The 22,241-nt window shown below is 49.1% G+C and overlaps 1 protein-coding gene across 1 annotated transcript in view; it reads left to right on the top strand.

Annotated features, from left to right (window-relative positions):
• Positions 1 to 22,241, top strand: part of DNHD1 (dynein heavy chain domain 1) — a 98,754-nt gene that overhangs the window by 63,784 nt on the left and 12,729 nt on the right. The window contains exons 34-38 of the mRNA XM_078595453.1: positions 539 to 643; positions 1,313 to 1,513; positions 2,556 to 2,737; positions 3,174 to 4,211; positions 21,991 to 22,171. Of these exons, the coding sequence (XP_078451579.1) occupies positions 539 to 643; positions 1,313 to 1,513; positions 2,556 to 2,737; positions 3,174 to 4,211; positions 21,991 to 22,171 (1,707 nt within the window). The remainder of the gene's footprint in view (positions 1 to 538; positions 644 to 1,312; positions 1,514 to 2,555; positions 2,738 to 3,173; positions 4,212 to 21,990; positions 22,172 to 22,241) is intronic.

Raw genomic sequence — 22,241 nt, forward strand, 5'->3', positions numbered from 1 at the left:
GTTTTCAATCTAGATTTAAAAGTGCATAGTTACAGTGGCTTCCTAATATTACAAAGACAGAATATCTCCTGGGGAAGTCATAATTATCACCTCAGTGCACTATAAGTAATTTCTTTTAAAACGGCATTGTTTTTAATCTCCACCAAAACATGCTTTGAGTTGTTATGACGTTTTCAACAGTTGCTCACATTTGTAGACACTTTACTAAATTAAATAGGAGTGGGTGAACCTTACAACACACAAAAGTCTTAAGATATATATTGATTAGGACATATGTCTCTATTATACACAACTCGCTGTGGAATGGCAGCCAAAAACAGGAAAATGCATGATGGTATAACTAAATAGCAGATGGATGAATTAAATCAGAGCAAGAATAACATCTATAATAAACCCACAGAAGCAGACCTGATGGGTTGCTTTCAGACATGAGGCCGCACATGGTTAATAATGATGATGCTGCTGCTGTGATATGTGATTTTAAGCTTAGCCACTTCTCTTAATTGGGTGCTTATGTGCACTTTGTACATGTGCACAGCAGCTACCAGTGTGAGCGGTGAGGAGCAGCAAGGCAGTGATCTGCAGGTGCTCATGGTTACAGATCCAGCACTGGAGCAAAGGCTTGTGGGAGCTGCAGAGAGAGGTGATCTTGTGTGCATGCGTGTGGATGTGCATCTACATTTAGAGATGAACATTGTGTCTGCTCTCTGTCCACCAAAATATAATTATTGTCGCACTTTACTAAGTCCTCTGATAATATGACCAAATCACCGAGAGTGCACCCAATCTCATACAATTTTATAACATAAGAAGGGGTGCCTGAATTGAGTTTTCATGGGTGACCACCATGCATAAGACAGGTGCTATAATCGGCTGTGGCGCTACATTGTGGGCAGCAGAGGGCAGTGCAGCAGAAACCATTATTTTACTGTACTATGTCCCGATGTCTATGCTCCCTGCCTTCACTAACCTGCACTGACCAGCGTATTTCAGTGTAGTCAAAAAACCCGCATGATCCGCATGGCGTAGGGAGGCCCTATCCACCAGTGGATTGACCAAATAGTTGTACCATGTACACTTAAGTCATTTCGCACACTGTTCATGGGTTCGCATCCATTTCGGCAGGGCATAGTTTGCCAGCAAAGTGGTTTACATCACCTTGAATGCGTGCATAGTACAGCCTGCCCATTATGACTTTGGATCGTAAAAGATGTAAACGATTGACGTGCAACTTCACAGGGCTTCTCTTATAAATTGCCACTTTATTCAGCTACCAATTACATTGTATGTTTTGTGTACCCATGCACTCCAGGAGCTACTGTGCTGATAACCCACGTGGAGAGAGAGGATATCACGTCCTGGCTGAGGGACCTCCTGTCGCAAGAGAGGCCGTGGGGCGTGACTGAGGGCGAGCGCAGCCTTACACTCGGGGGCCAGGTGGTCACAGCCCGCCTTGGTTTTAGACTCTACTTAGCCACGTCGCTGCCGTTGGCACTGCATGCTGCTCGTGGAGGTAAGCCTGGGCATTTTGTTACTGTCATCGTTTTCATACCATCGTAATAATTATAATTATTTATGATCTACCCATTACTGAATGAGGGCCTCCACAAGCCGTCACCATCCATTATAGACTTGCAATACAACAATCTGTCGAGCACCTGCACACAAGCGTGATTGCATCCCTTCACCTACGTGGGGAACGGGTTCTTGGGCATGTTCCCTCCTTTGCCTGCCACTCTGTGATTAGTCTCGACCACCGGCCATTATCCCTTCTCGCAATGTGTCAGGTCCCAAGCTCACTTTTCTTAACAGTCAGTACGTTTTGATTTAAAGCTTTTGTGACTGCAGGGATTCATATTCTTGGTTCTTTCGGTAAAGTCACGTAGAAGGGAAATAATAAAATAATAAAGATATAAAACAATAAAATCCTCACGACGTTTCGACTGCAACACAAGCAATCGTCATCAGGTGTGAAATCCACAGCAATAACTTTTTGCAGTCGAAACGTGAGAATTTTATTGTTTTATATTTGTATTTTATTATTTCCCTTCTACGTGACTTTACCGAAAGAACCTAGAATATAGTCAGTACATTGTCTCTGACTCACTGCCAGCGCCAGTGACCCTGCTTCTGGACCCGGCAGCGTTGAATGGAGAAACATTGAGATGGGCAGGTGTTTAACAAGGCCGCAGACATAGTCCTCTTAAAAAAAAATGCAGGGGACTGCATTAGCGTCAGAGTTGGCAGACGGGCCAATTGCCTGAAACATTAGCCGATTATATATTATTCTGTTATAAGGCACTGTTAATGATGACCAGGGGGAGTGCCATGTTGTATTGGCTAGTACATAGGTCGACTATCCCTTAATTGAGTACCTGGTGTGGTGTGTAAACATCCACACTGGGAAGACATAGGCGGCCCGATCACGGTGCAGGCCACACCACCCCTTTCGTACGCCATGCCGTACTTCATGAGCGCTCACGAACAGCACTCGCCCCAACCGTCTATTAAACGCTATACGGGGGATCTCTGTCTTTGTGTGTGTGTGTCTGCAGCGGGATTCCTGGAGCCGCTGCTGGAGGTGACGAGCGTGCTGGACGTGTCCGTGGAGGCGGAGGGGCTGCACGACCTCGTCCTGCAGGAGCTACTCTGCGCTGAGCGGCCACGCTACTCTGGGGAGCAACACACGCTCAAGCGCGACCTCCTCTTCCTGGACAAGCAGGCGTGCGTTCAGCAGGTGACCACTGCATGCGCTCGAGCATTCTCGATCCGCCGCTAAGTGATGGCCTGTTGTCGACATCGCTGTCAGATATTCTCCAGACAGTGACTTTGCCTTGTTGGTGTAACCAGGCCAACTTCTTGCTGCAGTGCTGGTTTGTCCGGTATTTGTCAAATGTTTTCATGCGGCTTACGAGCTTCTTTTATTAATTCCATAATTGTTTGTTGTTTTCATTAAATAGAGAGAAAGAAAGCTAGAAAGCAACAGGCATATTTAGAACTGCTTTTAGAGTTCAGTTTGTTGTCCTTCTCCCACACCTCCGATTAGCACGGTTGGCTACATACAGTCTGCATACATACATATATACCAGTGCAAACTGAAAGTATCTTAAACTTAATTTTTATAGTAGTAGAATGGTGTATACTTTCGAGTTTTTTTTCCCTTTGCATTTCAGGACAATTTGATCGGAAAAATAGCAGATTCGCCAACGAGCCTCATCGAAAACAAATCGCTTGTGCCATTTATAGAATCAACAGAGAAAAACTCGGCTCAGACTCGCAACGATCAGTCTGACACGGAGTTGCTTTGCGCGAGGCACGAGGCGACGCGTCGCCCATACCAGCCGGTCGCCCGGCGATGCGTTGCCATTTTCACGGCGCTTCGTCGCACCGCCCACTTGAACGCGCTGTACTTCATGCCGGCAGCGGAGTTTTTGAGCTCCGTGAAGCGGGCGTTACCGGCGTGCGATTCATTCGTGTTTGCCGACGGCACCGCGCTGTCGGTGCCTGAAGTGAGAGCGCTGGAGCTCATCCACACGCTAACAGAGAAGCTGTACGCGTGGATCGCGCCTGGCATGCTGCACGCGCACGCCAGAATGCTCGCGTTCCTGATCGCAGCTGAAGACTTCGATGTGAGCGCTGCAGAGCTGACGTTATTCGCTCGAATGTTGGCCGATGAGGATCGCAGTGAAGTAGAGGGCGATGAGAAAGAAGAGGGCTCTGGAAGGGAGGGCGAGGAAGGGACGGTGCCATCGGACCACAGGGAGCGGCCAGGATGGATTCCCTGTGAGCTGTGGCGGACGTGCCGTGAGTTGGAGACACGCCTGCCGCATTTCCACGATCTCCGACGGTGCCTGGCCCAGGACGAGCGAGCGTGGCGCGAGTATTTCGGCCACGGCGGTGGCGTTCGCCGGGGTGGTTGCACGACCCTCCTGGGCCCCGTCCCTTCCCGTGAGCTTGAGCATCTTGACATCTTCCAGAGAGCCGTACTGTGGACAGCGTTCCGCCCCGACAGTGTCGCCGACGTGATTTCGGCCGTGGCCGTGAGCCGGCTGGGCGGGGACGTGGCAGAGCGGAATGTGCCAAGTCTGGCAGAGATGCTGGCTGCGGCACCGTCGAACCGTTCCCGCGCTGTTCTACTGCTGGTGGAGGAGGTGGAAACCGCGGACGTTGGGCCGATGCAGCTCCTTCAGGAACTTAGTGGCAGTGTGCAGGTGAGGAGCAGAATGACGCATGGGAAGGCGACAATTTTGAGGCGAGCTTTTACTTAATTAGCATTTTTGACACTAGTATAGGTTTACTCTGCTTTGTTTTTGTTTTTTATTCAAAAAAATAATTGTGTAATAACACCTGCATCCAGAAGAGAGCCATGTGGCTAAACTATCAACTTCTTCTCTCTCAGAAAATATTCATCTGTGTTTGTCTTATTTCAAATATTGTCTCTGGGGCAGCAACAGTTTCACTTTAAAAATAATTTACATTTGTAAGGCCCATTTCATCCTTAGATCCCAATGTGCCCTGTGTATGGAAAGCAGTGAATAAAGAGAACCAGGGTATAGGACCAGGACTAGGGGTAAAGGCTAGTTTAAAGAGGTGAGTTTTCAAGACAGACTTTAATATGCGCAGTGTACTTGATTTGGTAGAAACACAGCAGTCTGTATTGATGAGCCACAGAATGTTGATGACATTGGTATCACACATAATGCGGTTGAAATTGAAAATCTAATAGAACAAGTGTAAAGGCATTGAGGTGAGCTCTCCATGCCGCTTGAGGGCAGCCTGTCCAATTAAGAAGGAGTGAAACCACATCATCAGCCACCTCTGAACACCCCTTGAAAAAAATCTCTCCCTCGATTGTAACGTTGGTTCAGTATTGCCCCTTCAAAAATAATCATATATATCCAACTGATCCCATGCCCCATCTCCAGCACGCAATTCCATGCCTCATCTACGTGTCTTGAATCAGAATTAGAGAGGGATAGTTTGACATTAATTGTTGCTCCCTTCCTCAACAGTATTTTTGAGGTGACACCATTACTGCATATGGTTTAACATCACATGCAAGGCATCCTAACACAATTTCAATCATCGCGTACTTAATCGCTGAGGCAGCAAAATATACGTTGTTGTGGTGATGATTCATAGGCTGGTGCGTATACGTACCTTCACCAATCAGGCAGTGTTGCAGTGGCCTAGTGGTGTGAATCCTGTCGTCTGAACACATTCCTGCGGAGGGAGCTGGTAAGAACGTTGGGTTGCTCGGTCAATGGCCAGGGTCAACGGCGGCGTGTGTGTATTCTGCAAATATGCCCAACTGTGAGGGCGGACACAAGCTGGCGTGAGTAGGTTAAACGTTGAGTTTTATAAGGGCACCACGGGGTGACCAGCCCCTCCCCACCCAGCTCCACCCCTCACCCTCCCCACCCAGCCCCTCCCCACCCTCCCCACCCAGCCCCTCCCCACCCAGCCCCACCCTCCCCACCCAGCCCCTCCCTCCCCACCCAGCCCCTCCCTGCATGACGGACGGACACAATAATCCCCTGTGGGCTGGTGTAACCAGGAGGTTCCTACCAGTATTACGTTGCTGAGCTTTGACAGTGTGTCCTTTTTTGCCGAACAGATGTAAAGATCCTGGGATGTCATTTACAAAGGCGACCATTTGTTCAAACCCCGAGTCGGAAAATGTTCCACAACTATTGTGCTTTCCCTTGCACACTTCCCTGTTGGTAGAAGATACTGCACTGATATAATATTTTTTTATTTAAAGCTTTCGTGACTGCATGGATTCATATTCTTGGTTCTTTCGGTAAAGTCACGTAGAAGGGAAATTATAAAATAATAAAAATATAAAACAATATAAATTCTCACGACGTTTCGACTGCAACACAAGCAATCATCATCAGGTGTGAAATCCACAGCAAGAAAATTTGAAGAAAAAAATAAAATTTGAAGGGAAAAAAATTATATTTATTTTTATTATTATTTCCCTTCTACGTGACTTTACCGAAATAACCAAGAATATTATTTAATATTATGATTTCCCACAAGTCACAATAGTATTTGTCTATTTTTTTTCATGATAGCCAAATGATACCAACGCCTCTAATCCAGTTTAACACCAAATCAAATAACACGAGCATTGAAACTGCCCAAGTAATTAAAACGACCAAAATACCGTACATTGCGGGAGTAACTGATAAACTAGCCAGATGTTTGGGGAAAAAACATCCGAGTCCGATTTGCCACGGTACATAGAATACAGAAATTAATATCTGATACAAAAGATGTATTACCCAAGCTATCAACAGAAGGTGTGTACAGAATTAACTGCACTTTTGGCAAATGCTCTGTTGGGCAAACAGGACGAATGATCATCACGAGACTAAAAGAACATCAGAGAATAATAAAATACTCCAAAATACAACTGTCAGCAATAGCAGAACACGCGTGCCAACAAGGACACTCAATTGATTTTTATGATGTTGAAGTTCTTTGGAAAACTAGCTACTACTGGCCAAGACTAATTAGATAATCTATCGAAATTGAAAAAAAAGCTATCGACTTAGTGCTGCGTGGAAGCGAATCATCAAATAATACATTGTTTAAATGCACGCCGATATAGGCCACCATACTTCAATAGGGATTACCGTTGGTACGGCTATTTTAATAAACACAATAGACAGGAAGGACAAGTTCAAAGGGCTCGCACAATGCGCATGCATAACGTACGTTGACTCATTAATCTCCCCCCCCCCCCCACTTTGCACAAGAGCGCAGAACTGTAGTTACCACATCTATGCCTCTATATAAGGAACGAAACAGGTGGACTTCAACACAAATCTGGCTGTCGCCTAATGAAGCTAGTTGTAATTACTGGCGAAACGTCATACTCAGATTGTAAATGTTGTGGCTTAGTTCTCCAACACACCGGTGTGCTGTACTAGTGACGAATTGGCCACGTTCTGTTTACATGACAACCCTTACTAGTTCGCTGTGTCGGGTGGTGGCGGGTTTTAATGACACATTTATATATTTACGCGATCTAACCCAAAAACACATTCCTGCGGAGTGAGCTGGTAGGAACGTTGGGTTGCTCGGTCAATGGCCAGGGTCAATGGCGGCGTGGTGTATTCCACAAATATGCTCGACTGTGAGGGTGGGCACAAGCCGGCGTGAGTAGGTTAAACGTTGAGTTTTATGAGGGCACCATGGGGTGACCAGCCCCTCCCCACCCAGCCCCACCCCTCCCACTCCCCACCCAGCCCCACCCTCCCCACCCAGCCCCTTCCCACCCTCCCCACCCAGCCCCTCCCCACCCTCCCCACCCAGCCCCTCCCCACCCTCCTCTCCCCACCCAGCCCCACCCCTCCCACTCCCCACCCAGCCCCACCCTCCCCACCCAGCCCCTTCCCACCCTCCCCACCCAGCCCCTCCCCACCCTCCCCACCCAGCCCCTCCCCACCCTCCTCTCCCCACCCAGCCCCTCCCTCCCCACCAGCCCCTCCCTGCACGACGGACGGACACAATCATCTCCTGGGGGCTGGTGTAACCAGGAGGTTCCTACCAGTAAAACCTCTATTATGGTCTCTAATCCAGCTTGATAGTGGAGTGGTTTGGTGGAACGGTCATATGTGGGAGTCTTATACTGGTAGGAACGAAGTGAACCAGCCTACAATAGATTATACTGGTAGGAACGAAGTGGACCAGCCTACAACAGATTATATCGTCCGTCCGTCCGTGTAGCAACATCGCCCCCTACTGCAAACACTTGGCATGACCCTACAAAAACCTTTAGACTCAGTGACGCTTTCCTGGCTAAACAAGTGTAACATTCCCTTATAATTCCCTCAGATAGCTTTTAATTAAAACATTTAAATTAATGAGGCTTTCCTGGCTAAACAAGTGTAACATTCCCTTATAATTCCCTGAGATAGCTTTTAATTAAAACTTTTAAATTAAAATTTTACTCACAGCGCCCTAAAGCCTACAGCTAGGCCTAAAGCCTCGAACTACGCCTCAAACTCTCCCTTCGTATTGTACCCCCGCGTGTGTGCAAGGGAGTTAATGTTTAACAATGTTACATTCCCTGATGCTTTTAAATAGAAACATTTAAATTTAAAGCTTTTACATAAATAATAAAAACATTTAAATTAAAAATTAACTCACGGCGGCCTAAAGCCTACAGCTAGGCGTAAAGCCTAGAACTAGGCCTCACACTCTCCCTTCGTATCGTCCGATTAGGTGTAGCAACATCGCCCCCTACTGCAAACACTTGGCAGGACCCTAGAAAAACCTTTAGACTCAGTGGGGCTTTCCTGGCTAAACAAGTGTAATAATATCTTCTTGGTTCTTTCGGTAAAGTCACGTAGAAGGGAAGTAATAAAATAATAAAAATAAAACAATAAAATCATTCTCACGACGTTTCGGCTACAACGCAAGCAGCCGTCTTCAGGTGAAGAATGAGACACTACCAAGCTAGGAGCTTATATATAAGCTGGGTTGGAGGTGGAAGAGCGCCTTAACAAAAAGAATGTGCATATGAAGAGGAATTTAGCATATTCATGGGAAATGCGTAGGAGGTGGGCTGGGGGGGTTTCAAAGTCATATTATGCCCATGCATTATGCAGGATCAGCAGCACCAAGGGGGGGTGCAGGGAGTAGCATTAACAAAGGAAAGGAATGTTAATGATATGTAGCTGCAGTTACTAAACAACCACGTAGAAAACTAAAGTATAAACTACATAAAAAACTAAAGTATAAACTGCATAACACCATCAGTATACTTACTATACTCTACAATAAGCTGAGTTACTAACAGCAAGTAATACATTACAATTCTACGTCGTAAAAATTATATAATATGCTTCCATCTAAACTATATTCTCTTACATCACACGAGCATATACCGTACTATATACTGCCATAGATAAACCCAACATTAAATTATATACTGTATTGCTATAAACCACCCTATACCTTATACATTTTAATAAAACACTATGTATTATTTTACCCACCCTAATGTGTATCGAAATGGTTTATTACGTCCTTCCAATGATTGCTAAGCCAGAATCCATCTTCTCGGTTAAAATTGTCTCTGTGTTTGTATATGTGGATCGCCTCACGAACGAATCTCTCATGATAGCCAGATGGCTTGCAGAGAACCTCTGTCTTGGAGAAGTCAATGTCATGTGAGCCCACTGAGTTGTAACAGTGATCTGCCACGGCTGAGGTGTTTGTCCTACCGTGTTTCAGGTCAGCTTTATGTTCACGGATGCGGTCCGAGACATGTCGTTTGGCAGAGGTGTGGACTCGAGTCATGTGACTTGGACTCGAGTCAGACTCGAGTCATGAATTTGATGACTTGCGACTCGACTTGGACTTGCATAACAATGACTTTGTCCCACCTATGAGATGTGGACTCGAGTCATGTGACTTGGACTCGAGTCAGACTCGAGTCATGAATTTGATGACTTGCGACTCGACTTGGACTTGCATAAAAATGACTTTGTCCCACCTCTGTCGTTTGGTTTCCCCAATGTAACTGCTACCACAGAGGCAACTTAGTTTGTAGACGCCAGGGTACTGTATGTCTGGAACCACATCTTTTACAGACGGTACCAGATCACGGATTTTATGTACTGTGTTGAATCGAACCTGGATCTTGTGTTTAATCAGGATTTTTGAGATCTTTTTTGTGACCCCAGCAATGTAGGGTAAGGTGATGGTCTTGAAAGGCTCCTCAACAGGATCCTTCTTGATGGTTGGAGTGATGGCTTTGCGGATTGTGTAGTCGGAGTAACCATGAGCCTTAAGAGCTTGGCGTACGTGTTTGAGTTCACTGGAAATGTGTTCATGGTCGGAGATGCATTGGGCTCTATGATATAGAGTCTTGATGAGGGAATTCTTCTGGGATGGATGGTGGTGGGAATCCGGTTTTAGGTAAGCATCCGTATGGGTGGCTTTCATGTAGACAGAGTGGCTCATTCAACCATCAGGTCTCCTTTTGATTAGGACATCCAAAAAGGGTAGCTTGCCATCTTTTTCGACTTCCATGGTGAATCTGATGGCTGGGTGTATGGAATTGATGAGGTCGAGAAATTGGTCTAGAGCAGGCCGGCCATGTGGCCAGATGACAAAAGTGTCGTCTACGTACCTCTTCCATAAGGTCGGGCGTAGAGTGGCAGTCTGGATGGCGTCCGTCTCAAATTTCTCCATGAAGATGTTGGCTACAACCGGAGATAGGGGGGAGCCCATTGGGGTGCCCTCAGTTTGCTTGTAGAAAGTTTCATTCCAGGTGAAGTATGTATTGGTTAAGCAGTGTCTCACCAGGGGGGGTACCCCAGCATTCAGTCCTTGATGAACCAAGTCTTCAATGATTGCGATGGTGTCAGGTACAGGAACCTTGGTGAATAAGGAAACCACATCAAAACTGACAAGCAGGTCGTCTGGAGACAGGGCAATCCCCTTGATTGTCGATACCAGCTTGTCAGTTTTGATGTGGTTTCCTTATTCACCAAGGTTCCTGTACCTGACACCATCGCAATCATTGAAGACTTGGTTCATCAAGGACTGAATGCTGGGGTACCCCCCCTGGTGAGACACTGCTTAACCAATACATACTTCACCTGGAATGAAACTTTCTACAAGCAAACTGAGGGCACCCCAATGGGCTCCCCCCTATCTCCGGTTGTAGCCAACATCTTCATGGAGAAATTTGAGACGGACGCCATCCAGACTGCCACTCTACACCCGACCTTATGGAAGAGGTACGTAGACGACACTTTTGTCATCTGGCCACATGGCCGGCCTGCTCTAGACCAATTTCTCGACCACATCAATTCCATACACCCAGCCATCAGATTCACCATGGAAGTCGAAAAAGATGGCAAGCTACCCTTTTTGGATGTCCTAATCAAAAGGAGACCTGATGGTTCAATGAGCCACTCTGTCTACAGGAAAGCCACCCATACGGATGCTTACCTAAAACCGGATTCCCACCACCATCCATCCCAGAATAATTCCCTCATCAAGACTCTATATCATAGAGCCCAATGCATCTCCGACCATGAACACATTTCCAGTGAACGCAAACACGTACGCCAAGCTCTTAAGGCTAATGGTTACTCCGACTACACAATCCGCAAAGCCATCACTCCAACCATCAAGAAGGATCCTGTTGAGGAGCCTTTCAAGACCATCACCTTACTCTACATTGCTGGGGTCACAAAAAAGATCTCCACAAACTAAGTTGCCTCTGTGGTAGCAGTTACATTGGGGAAACCAAACGACATGTCTCGGACCGCATCCGTGAACATAAAGCTGACCTGAAACACGGTAGGACAAACACCTCAGCCGTGGCAGATCACTGTTACAACTCAGTGGGCTCACATGACACTGACTTCTCCAAGACAGAGGTTCTCTGCAAGCCATCTGGCTATCATGAGAGATTCGTTCATGAGGCGATCCACATATACAAACACAGAGACAATTTTAACCGAGAAGATGGATTCTGGCTTAGCAATCATTGGAAGGACGTAATAAACCATTTCGATACACATTAGGGTGGGTAAAATAATACATAGTGTTTTATTAAAATGTATAAGGTATAGGGTGGTTTATAGCAATACAGTATATAATTTAATGTTGGGTTTATCTATGGCAGTATATAGTACGGTATATGCTCGTGTGATGTAAGAGAATATAGTTTAGATGGAAGCATATTATATAATTTTTACGACGTAAAATTGTAATGTATTACTTGCTGTTAGTAACTCAGCTTATTGTAGAGTATAGTAAGTATACTGATGGTGTTATGCAGTTTATACTTTAGTTTTTTATGTAGTTTATACTTTAGTTTTCTACGTGGTTGTTTAGTAACTGCAGCTACATATCATTAACATTCCTTTCCTTTGTTAATGCTACTTCCTGCACCACCCCCCCCCCTTGGTGCTGCTGATCCTGCATAATGCATGGGCATAATATGACTTTGAAACCCCCCCGCCCACCTCCTACGCATTTCCCATGAATATGCTAAATTCCTCTTCATATGCACATTCTTTTTGTTAAGGCGCTCTTCCACCTCCAACCCAGCTTATATATATGTTCCTAGCTTGGTAGTGTCTCATTCTTCACCTGAAGACGGCTGCTTGCGTTGTAGCCGAAACGTCGTGAGAATTATTTTATTATGTTTTATTTTTATTATTTTATTACTTCCCTTCTATGTGACTTTACCGAAAGAACCAAGAAGATGAATCCCTGCAGTCACGAAAGCTTTAAATCGAAGTGTAATAATACATTATGTTTATATTCCTTGGTTATTCGTTCCTACCAGCCCACCCCGCAGGGTCCTGTTATCGTCCGTCCGTCCGTCTGTCCGTGTAGCAACATCGCCCCCTACTGCAAACACTTGGCAGGACCCTACAAAAACCTTTAGATTCAGTGGGGCTTTCCTGGCTAAATAAGTGTAATAATACATTATGTTTATATTCTTTGGTTATTCGGTCCTACCAGCCCACCCCGCAGGGTCCTGTTATGTGAAACATCCATCTACGGCACAAGGAGGTGGTACTAACAGAAGGCAGTACAAGGAAGTAGGTTTCTGACTGTCTACAGGCGCTGAGTTTTTATATCTCAATTTTATTGATATACTAGCAGAAGTACCCGGCGTTGCCCGGGTGAAAAATATATTTCTTAATAACCTTACATATATACACAGCTACTAAGGTATTGTCAAATCCCGGTGGGCTTTGACAATACCTTTCACCACTCACCACTCACAACTCACCCTCACCACTCATCCTCACCACTCCCACTCACTACTCACCCTCACCATTCACCATCACAACTCACCACTCACCAATCTCCCTCACCAATCTCCCTCACCCTCACCACTCACCCTCACCACTCACCCTCACCAATCACCAATCACCACTAACCCTCACCACTCACTCTCACCATTCACCATGATCATTCAGCCTCACCACTCACTCTCACCATTCACCCTGACCATTCAGCCTCACCACTCACCACTCACCCTCACCACTCACCCTCTCCCTCACCACTCACGCTTACCACTCACCCTCACCACCACCACTCACCCTCACCACTCACGCTCACCACTCACTCTCTCCCTCTCCACTCACCCTCACCACTCACCCTCACTAATCACCCTCACCACTCATCCTCACTACTTACTAATCACCTTCACCACTCACCTTCACCACTGACCCTCACCACTCACCCTCACCACTCATCCCCACCACTCACCCCTAACCACTCACCCTCACCACTCACCCTCACCACTAACCCTCACCACTCATCCCCACCACTCACCCCTAACCACTCACCCTCACCACTCACCCTCACCATTCACCCTCACCACTCATCCTCACCACTCACCATCACCATAAACCCTAACCACTCACCTTTACCACTAACCCTCACCACTCACCCTCACCACTTACCCTCACCCTCACCACTCACCCTTACTACTCACCACTCAACGTCACCACTCTTCGTCACCACTCACCCTCACCACTCACCCCTCACCATCACCACTCACCCTCACCACTCACCATCACCACTCACCGTCACTACTCACCATCACCACTCACCCTCACCACTCACCCTCACCACTCACGCTCACCACTCACCCTCACCACTCACCCTCACCACCACCAATCACCCCTCACCACTAACCCTCACCCCTCACCATCACCACTCACCCTCACCACTAACCCTGACCCCTCACCACTGACCACTCACCACTCACCCTCACCACTAACCCTCACCACTCACCCTTACTACTCACCACTCAACCTCACCACTCTTCGTCATCACTCACCCTCACCACTGACCCCTCACCACTCACCCCTCACCCTCACCACTCACCCCTCACCATCACCACTCACCCTCACCACTCTCCCTCACCACTCACCACTCACTCTCACCATTCACCCTCACCACTCACCCTCACCACTCACCCTCACCACTCAACCTCACCACTCAACCTCACCCTCACTATTCACCATTCATCCTGACCAATCACCACTGACCAATCACCACTCAACACTCTCCACTAACCCTCACCACTCAACCTCACCACTCACCCTCAAAACTAACGAATCTCTCACCACTCACCCTCACCACTCACCCTCACCACTCACCCCTCACCACTCACCCCTCACCCTCACCACTCACCCTCACCACTCACCCCTCACCATCACCACTCACCCTCACCACTCTCCCTCACCACTCACCACTCACTCTCACCATTCACCCTCACCATTCAGCCTCACCACTCACCCTCACCACTCACCCTCACCACTCACCACTCACCGTCACAACCACCACTCACCCTCACCACTCACCCTCACCACTCAACCTCACCACTCAACCTCACCCTCACTACTCACCATTCATCCTGACCAATCACCACTGACCAATCACCACTCACCACTCTCCACTAACCTTCACCACTCAACCTCACCACTCACCCTCAAAACTAACAACTCTCTCACCACTCACCCTCACCACTCACCCTCACCACTCACCCTCACCACTCACCACTCACTCTCACCATTCACCCTCACCATTCAGCCTCACCACTCGCCCTCACCACTCACCCTCACCACTCACCGTCACAACCACCACTCACCCTCACCCCTCACCCTCACCACTCAACCTCACCCTCACTACTCACCATTCATCCTGACCAATCACCACTGACCAATCACCACTCTCCACTAACCCTCATCACTCAACCTCACTACTCACCCTCAAAACTAACGACTCTCTCACCACTCACCCTCACCACTCAGCACTCACCCTCACCACTCACCCTCACCACTCACCCTCACCACTCACCATCACCACTCACCCTTACTACTCACCACTCAACCTCACCACTCTTCGTCATCACTCACCCTCACCACTCACCCCTCACCACTCACCCTCACCCTCACCACTCATCCCTCACCCTCACCACTCTCCCTCACCACTCACCACTCACTCTCACCATTCACCCTCACCACTCACCCTCACCACTCACCCTCACCACTCAACATCACCACTCAACCTCTCCCTCACTACTCACCATTCATCCTGACCAATCACCACTGACCAATCACCACTCACCACTCTCCACTAACCCTCACCACTCAACCTCACCACTCACCACTCACCCATCACCACTCACAACTGCCACTCACCCTCACAACAACCACTCACCCTCACCGCTCACCACTCACCCTCACCACTCACCCTCACCCTCACCACTCACCCTCACCACTCACCCTCACCACTCACCCTCACCACTCACCCTCACCACTAACCCTCACCACTCACCCTTACCACTCACCCTCACCACTAACCCTCACCATCACCACTCACCCTTACTACTCACCACTCAACCTCTCCACTCTTCGTCACCACTCACCCTCACCACTCACCCCTCACCACTCACCCCTCACCACTCACCCCTCACCATCACCACTCACCCTCACCACTCTCCCTCACCACTCACCACTCACTCTCACCATTCACCCTCACCATTCAGCCTCACCACTCACCCTCACCTCTCACCATCACAACCACCACTCACCCTCACCACTCATTCTCACCACTCAACCTCACCACTCAACCTCACCCTCACTACTCACCATTCATCCTGACCAATCACCACTGACCAATCACCACTCACCACTCTCCACTAACCCTCACCACTCAACCTCACCACTGACCCTCAAAACTAACGACTCTCTCACCACTCACCCTCACCACTCACGCTCACCACTCACCCATCAGCACTCACAACTGCCACTCACCCTCACAACAACCACTCACCCTCACCGCTCACCACTCATCCTCACCACTCACCCTCACCACTCACCCTTACCACTCACCCTCACCACTAACCCTCACCATCACCACTCACCCTTACTACTCACCACTCAACCTCACCACTCTTCGTCACCACTCACCCTCACCACTCACCCTCACCACTCACCCCTCACCCTCACCACTCACCCTCACCACTCACCCCTCACCATCACCACTCACCCTCACCACTCTCCCTCACCACTCACCACTTACTCTCACCATTCACCCTCACCATTCAGCCTCACCACTCACCCTCACCACTCACCCTCACCACTCACCCTTACTACTCACCACTCAACCTCTCCACTCTTCGTCACCACTCACCCTCACCCCTCACCACTCACCCCTCACCACTCACCCCTCACCATCACCACTCACCCTCACCACTCTCCCTCACCACTCACTCTCACCATTCACCCTCACCATTCAGCCTCACCACTCACCCTCACCTCTCACCGTCACAACCACCACTCACCCTCACCACTCAACCTCACCCTCACCCTCACTACTCACCATTCATCCTGACCAATCACCACTGACCAATCACCACTCACCACTCTTTACTAACCCTCACCACTCAACCTCACCACTGACCCTCAAAACTAACGACTCTCTCACCACTCACCCTCACCACTCAGCACTCACCCTCACCACTCACCCTTACCACTCACGCTCACCACTCACCCATCAGCACTCACAACTGCCACTCACCCTCACAACAAACACTCACCCTCACCGCTCACCACTCACCCTCACCACTCACCCTCACCACTCACCCTGACCACTCACCCTCACCACTAACCCTCACCACTCACCCTTACCACTCACCCTCACCACTAACCCTCACCATCACCACTCACCCTTACTACTCACCACTCAACCTCACCACTCTTCGTCACCACTCACCCCTCACCCTCACCACTCACCCTCACCACTCACCCCTCACCATCACCACTCTCCCTCACCAATCACCACTCACTCTCACCATTCACCCTCACCACTCAGCCTCACCACTCACCCTCACCACTCACCACTCACCCTCACAACCACCACTCACCCTCACCACTCACCCTCACCACTCAACCTCACCACTCAACCTCACCCTCACTACTCACCATTCATCCTGACCAATCACCACTGACCAATCACCACTCACCACTCTCCACTAACCTTCACCACTCAACCTCACCACTCACCCTCAAAACTAACAACTCTCTCACCACTCACCCTCACCACTCAGCACTCACCCTCACCACTCACCCTCACCACTCACCACTCACTCTCACCATTCAGCCTCACCACTCGCCCTCACCACTCACCCTCACCACTCACCGTCACAACCACCACTCACCCTCACCACTCACCCTCACCACTCAACCTCACCACTAAACCTCACCCTCACTACTCACCATTCATCCTGACCAATCACCACTGACCAATCACCACTCTCCACTAACGCTCACCACTCAACCTCACTACTCACCCTCAAAACTAACGACTCTCTCACCACTCACCCTCACCACTCAGCACTCACCCTCACCACTCACCCTCACCACTCACGCTCACCACTCACCCATCACCACTCACAACTGCCACTCACCCTCACCACAACCACTCACCCTCACCGCTCACCACTCAGCCTCACCACTCACCCTCACCACTCACCCTGACCAGTCACCCTCACCACTAACCCTCACCACTCACCCTCACCACTAACCCTCACCATCACCACTCACCCTTACTACTCAACACTCAACCTCACCACTCACCCTCACCACTCACCCTCACCATTCACCCTCAACACTCACCCTAACCCCTCTCCCTCACCACTCTCCCTCACCACTCACCGTCACCACTCACCCTCACCACTCACCCCTCACCATCAACACTCACCCTCACCACTAACCCTGACCCCTCACCACTGACCACTCACCCTCACCACTCACCCTCACCACTCACCCCTCACCATCTCCACTCACCCTCACCACTCTCCCTCACCACTCACCACTCACTCTCACCATTCACCCTCACCACTCACCCTCACCATTCAGCCTCACCACTCACCCTCACCACTCACCGTCACAACCACCACTCACCCTCACCACTCATCCTCACCACTCAACCTCACCACTCAACCTCACCCTCACTACTCACCATTCATCCTGACCAATCACCACTGACCAATCACCACTCACCACTCTCCACTAACCCTCACCACTCAACCTCACCACTCACCACTCACTCTCACCATTCACCCTCACCATTCAGCCTCACCACTCACCCTCACCACTCACCGTCACAACCACCACTCACCCTCACCACTCACCCTCACAACTCAACCACACCACTCAACCTCACCCTCACTACTCACCATTCATCCTGACCAATCACCACTGACCAATCACCACTCACCACTCTCCACTAACCCTCACCACTCAACCTCACCACTCACCACTCACTCTCACCATGCACCCTCACCATTCAGCCTCACCACTCACCCTCACCACTCACCGTCACAACCACCACTCACCCTCACCACTCATCCTCACCACTCAACCTCACCACTCAACCTCACCCTCACTACTCACCATTCATCCTGACCAATCACCACTGACCAATCACCACTCACCACTCTCCACTAACCCTCACCACTCAACCTCACCACTCACCCTCAAAACTAACGACTCTCTCACCACTCACCCTCACCACTCAGCACTCACCCTCACCACTCACCCTCACCACTCACTCTCACCATTCAGCCTCACCACTCGCCCTCACCACTCACCCTCACCACTCACCGTCACAACCACCACTCACCCTTCACCACTCACCCTCACCACTCAACTTCACCACTCAACCTCACCCTCACTACTCACCATTCATTTTGACCAATCACCACTCTCCACTAACCCTCACCACTCAACCTCACTACTCACCCTCAAAACTAACGACTCTCTCACCACTCACCCTCACCACTCAGCACTCACCCTCACCACTCACCCTTACCACTCACGTTCACCACTCACCACTCACCCATCACCACTCACAACTGCCACTCACCCTCACAACAACCACTCACCCTCACCGCTCACCACTCACCCTCACCACTCACCCTCACCACTCACTTTGACCACTCACCCTCACCACTAACCCTCACCACTCACCCTTACCACTAACCCTCACCATCACCACTCACCCTTACTACTCACCACTCAACCTCACCACTCTTCGTCACCACTCACCCTCACCACTCACCCTCACCACTCACCCCTCACCATCACCACTCACCCTCACCACTCTCCCTCACCACTCACTCTCACCATTCACCCTCACCATTCAGCCTCACCACTCACCCTCACCACTCACCGTCACAACCACCACTCACCCTCACCACTCACCCTCACCACTCAACCTCACCACTCAACCTCACCCTCACTACTCACCATTCATCCTGACCAATCACCACTGACCAAACACCACTCACCACTCTCCACTAACCCTCACCACTCAACCTCACCACTCACCCTCAAAACTAACGACTCTCTCACCACTCACCCTCACCACTCAGCACTCACCCTCACCACTCACCCTTACCACTCACGCTCACCACTCACCACTCACCCATCACCACTCACAACTGCCACTCACCCTCACAACAACCACTCACCCTCACTGCTCACCACTCACCACTCACCCTCACCACTCACCCTCACCACTCACCCCTCACCCTCACCACTCACTCTCACCATTCACCCTCACCATTCAGCCTCACCACTCACCCTCACGACTCACCCTCACCACTCCCCACTCTCCCTCACCACTCCCTCTCACCATTCAACTCACCATTCAGCCTCACCACTCACCACTCACCGTCACAACCACCACTCACCCTCACCACTCACCCGCACTACTCACCACTCATCCTCACCAATCACCACTGACCAATCACCACTCACCCTCACCACTCTCCACTAACCCTCACCACTCAACATCACCACTCAACCTTACCACTCACCCTCACCACTCACCCTCACCACTAACCAATCTCTCACCCCTCACCACTCACCCTCACCACTCACAACAACCACTCACGCTCACCGCTCACCCTCACAACTCACCACTCACCCTCACCACTCACTAATCACCACTCACAATCGCCACTCACAACCGCCACTCACCCTCACCACTCACTACTCATCCTCACCAATCACACCCTCACCATTATATTTTGCCCCAGTCAACGCCGGATATTTCCCATTCGTAGCAGTTTATATCAACTCTATAACCAACTTATATTAAATGGGAACAGCGCGATCCTAAAGTAATCTACAACCTTCGATTAGTCCTTTGTGCGATTCAAAGAATCGATTCCTGGCATGTTGGGGGTTTACATTTTGAATGACAGAGTTTTATTTTCATTGGTATGTTATGTTTTAATGTTTTCAGGAGTTTTTAATTACATTTCTGCCCCGGTCAACGCCGGATATTTCCCGTTCGTAGCAGTTTATATCGACTATAACCAACTTATAGTAAACGGGAATCGTCCGATTCTAAAGGAATCTACAACCTTTGATTCCTTTGCGCGATTCAGAGAATCGATTCTTGGCGCGTCGGGTTTAAAAGTAATTACACAGTTGTATTTTCATTGGTATGTAATGTTTTAAAGTGTTCAGAAGATTTTAAATGTATTTTCCCCCCGGGCAACGCTGGGTATATCGAGTTTATACCACAAAGTCGTTGCTTGACACGGGTGGGGTGTCGAGGCCTAGTACCTCGCCTAGATTTCCCATCCGGCTGAGGCTGGGTACTGGGGCCGTTACCCCCCCCCCCCCGCGCTACAATAATACTGTCTAATCGCTATAATTTTATTATCTACCGACCCTATGATAGTAATTGCACACATTGGGGTGGGGGGGGAGTGAAGAGGACGTGAAACTTTGATGAATTTACCTCAGAGTCGCGTGTTAATGCGTGCACATATTTTTAACGGGAATTAAAAATGGCGTCCACCCCGCAGCGAAGGCGTTGCTACCCGTTGCCAGGGGCAACCGCCGTGGTCCGCGCCGGTCGGCAATAGTAAATAAAGAAATAAAGAGTTAAATAAACAAATAAAGAGAAATCACACTAAATCGATAATCGGTCCGATTTAAAGTTTAGAGACGAAAAATCGGAAATGCCTAAGTTTACCGCGGGGCCGGGGGCATGCCCACCTGCAAAATTTAATCTCGGCGAACCCCACGGTCCGAGAGCTACATCCCCCGCAAGGGAGCGTACGCAGACGGACAGACGGACGGACAGACAGACAGACAGACAGACAAAAAATTAATTATATAGGTTAGATATTTCACTTGGGAAATCCATTCAGATGGAATATCTTATTTTCAAGGGTGTCCAGGGTGTCGATGGGCCACATATATAATAATAAATTAGGCTTGGATAGTGCCCTTCATCCATGGAACGCAGAGCCATGTACACAATATGCATAAAACAAACAGTAAGCATAAAAATATATCAATTACATTTACAAATGGTAATAGTAAAAAGGAGGGAAAGAGCCTGAAGATAAAATTAGGTGCAAGTTTTCTGAAATAGGAATGTTTTAAGTTGAGACTTAAAAATCTCAATTGAAGCCAAATCCCGAATGTCTCTTAACAAAGTGCATAATGACCCGAGTACAAACAACAAATTTGCTCTCGTTATATTATATGTGGCGGAATTCTCAGAGCCATTCCGGCTTTTTCCCACGTGATGAAAAAAATCTAAATACTAATTGGCAAAAAAAATCTATATAGTGTCAAAATGTATTGATATGACTTAGACATCTAACAGCGTCATACAAAGGCAGTGGTAAAAATACATAATACCATTGTTGGAGCCACAGCAGATGCCTGGGAGAGTATAGTATTAGGTTTTCATAGGATCTCTTAGGTCCTATAACTGTCCTCACCAATGTAATATCCCATGCCCCTAACCGCTACCCACTTACCTTAAACCCTTGTGCATAACCATGAACCGCACCCCCTTAACCGAACCCTAACTCCTCACCCTAACCCCAGGGCTACAACTAAGTAGCAGGGAGGAAAGCAAACGCTGCTTTTGAATGGTGCGCAGGGCACGGTGAGGATGCTGTCGCTGGGGTGGAGAGGTGAGCGGCTCGCTGAGCGGCTGGCAGAGGAGGTGAACCTCTGCGCCGAGCGGGGCCTGTGGCTCGTTCTGCACGGCCTGTGCCACGCACCGCGGGACTGGCCGCCGCGCGCCGCGTCGCTGCTGCAGCGAGTGCTCACCCATGGAGGTGCGGTGCACGGCGATGCCAGCGGTAACGTGCAGTTACGGCCGCGATATTCACAGCCAGCGCTGAGCGG

Source organism: Lampetra planeri, chromosome 1 (assembly GCF_965212315.1).
Source record: "Lampetra planeri chromosome 1, kcLamPlan1.2.h2, whole genome shotgun sequence".
NCBI lineage: Eukaryota > Metazoa > Chordata > Hyperoartia > Petromyzontiformes > Petromyzontidae > Lampetra > Lampetra planeri.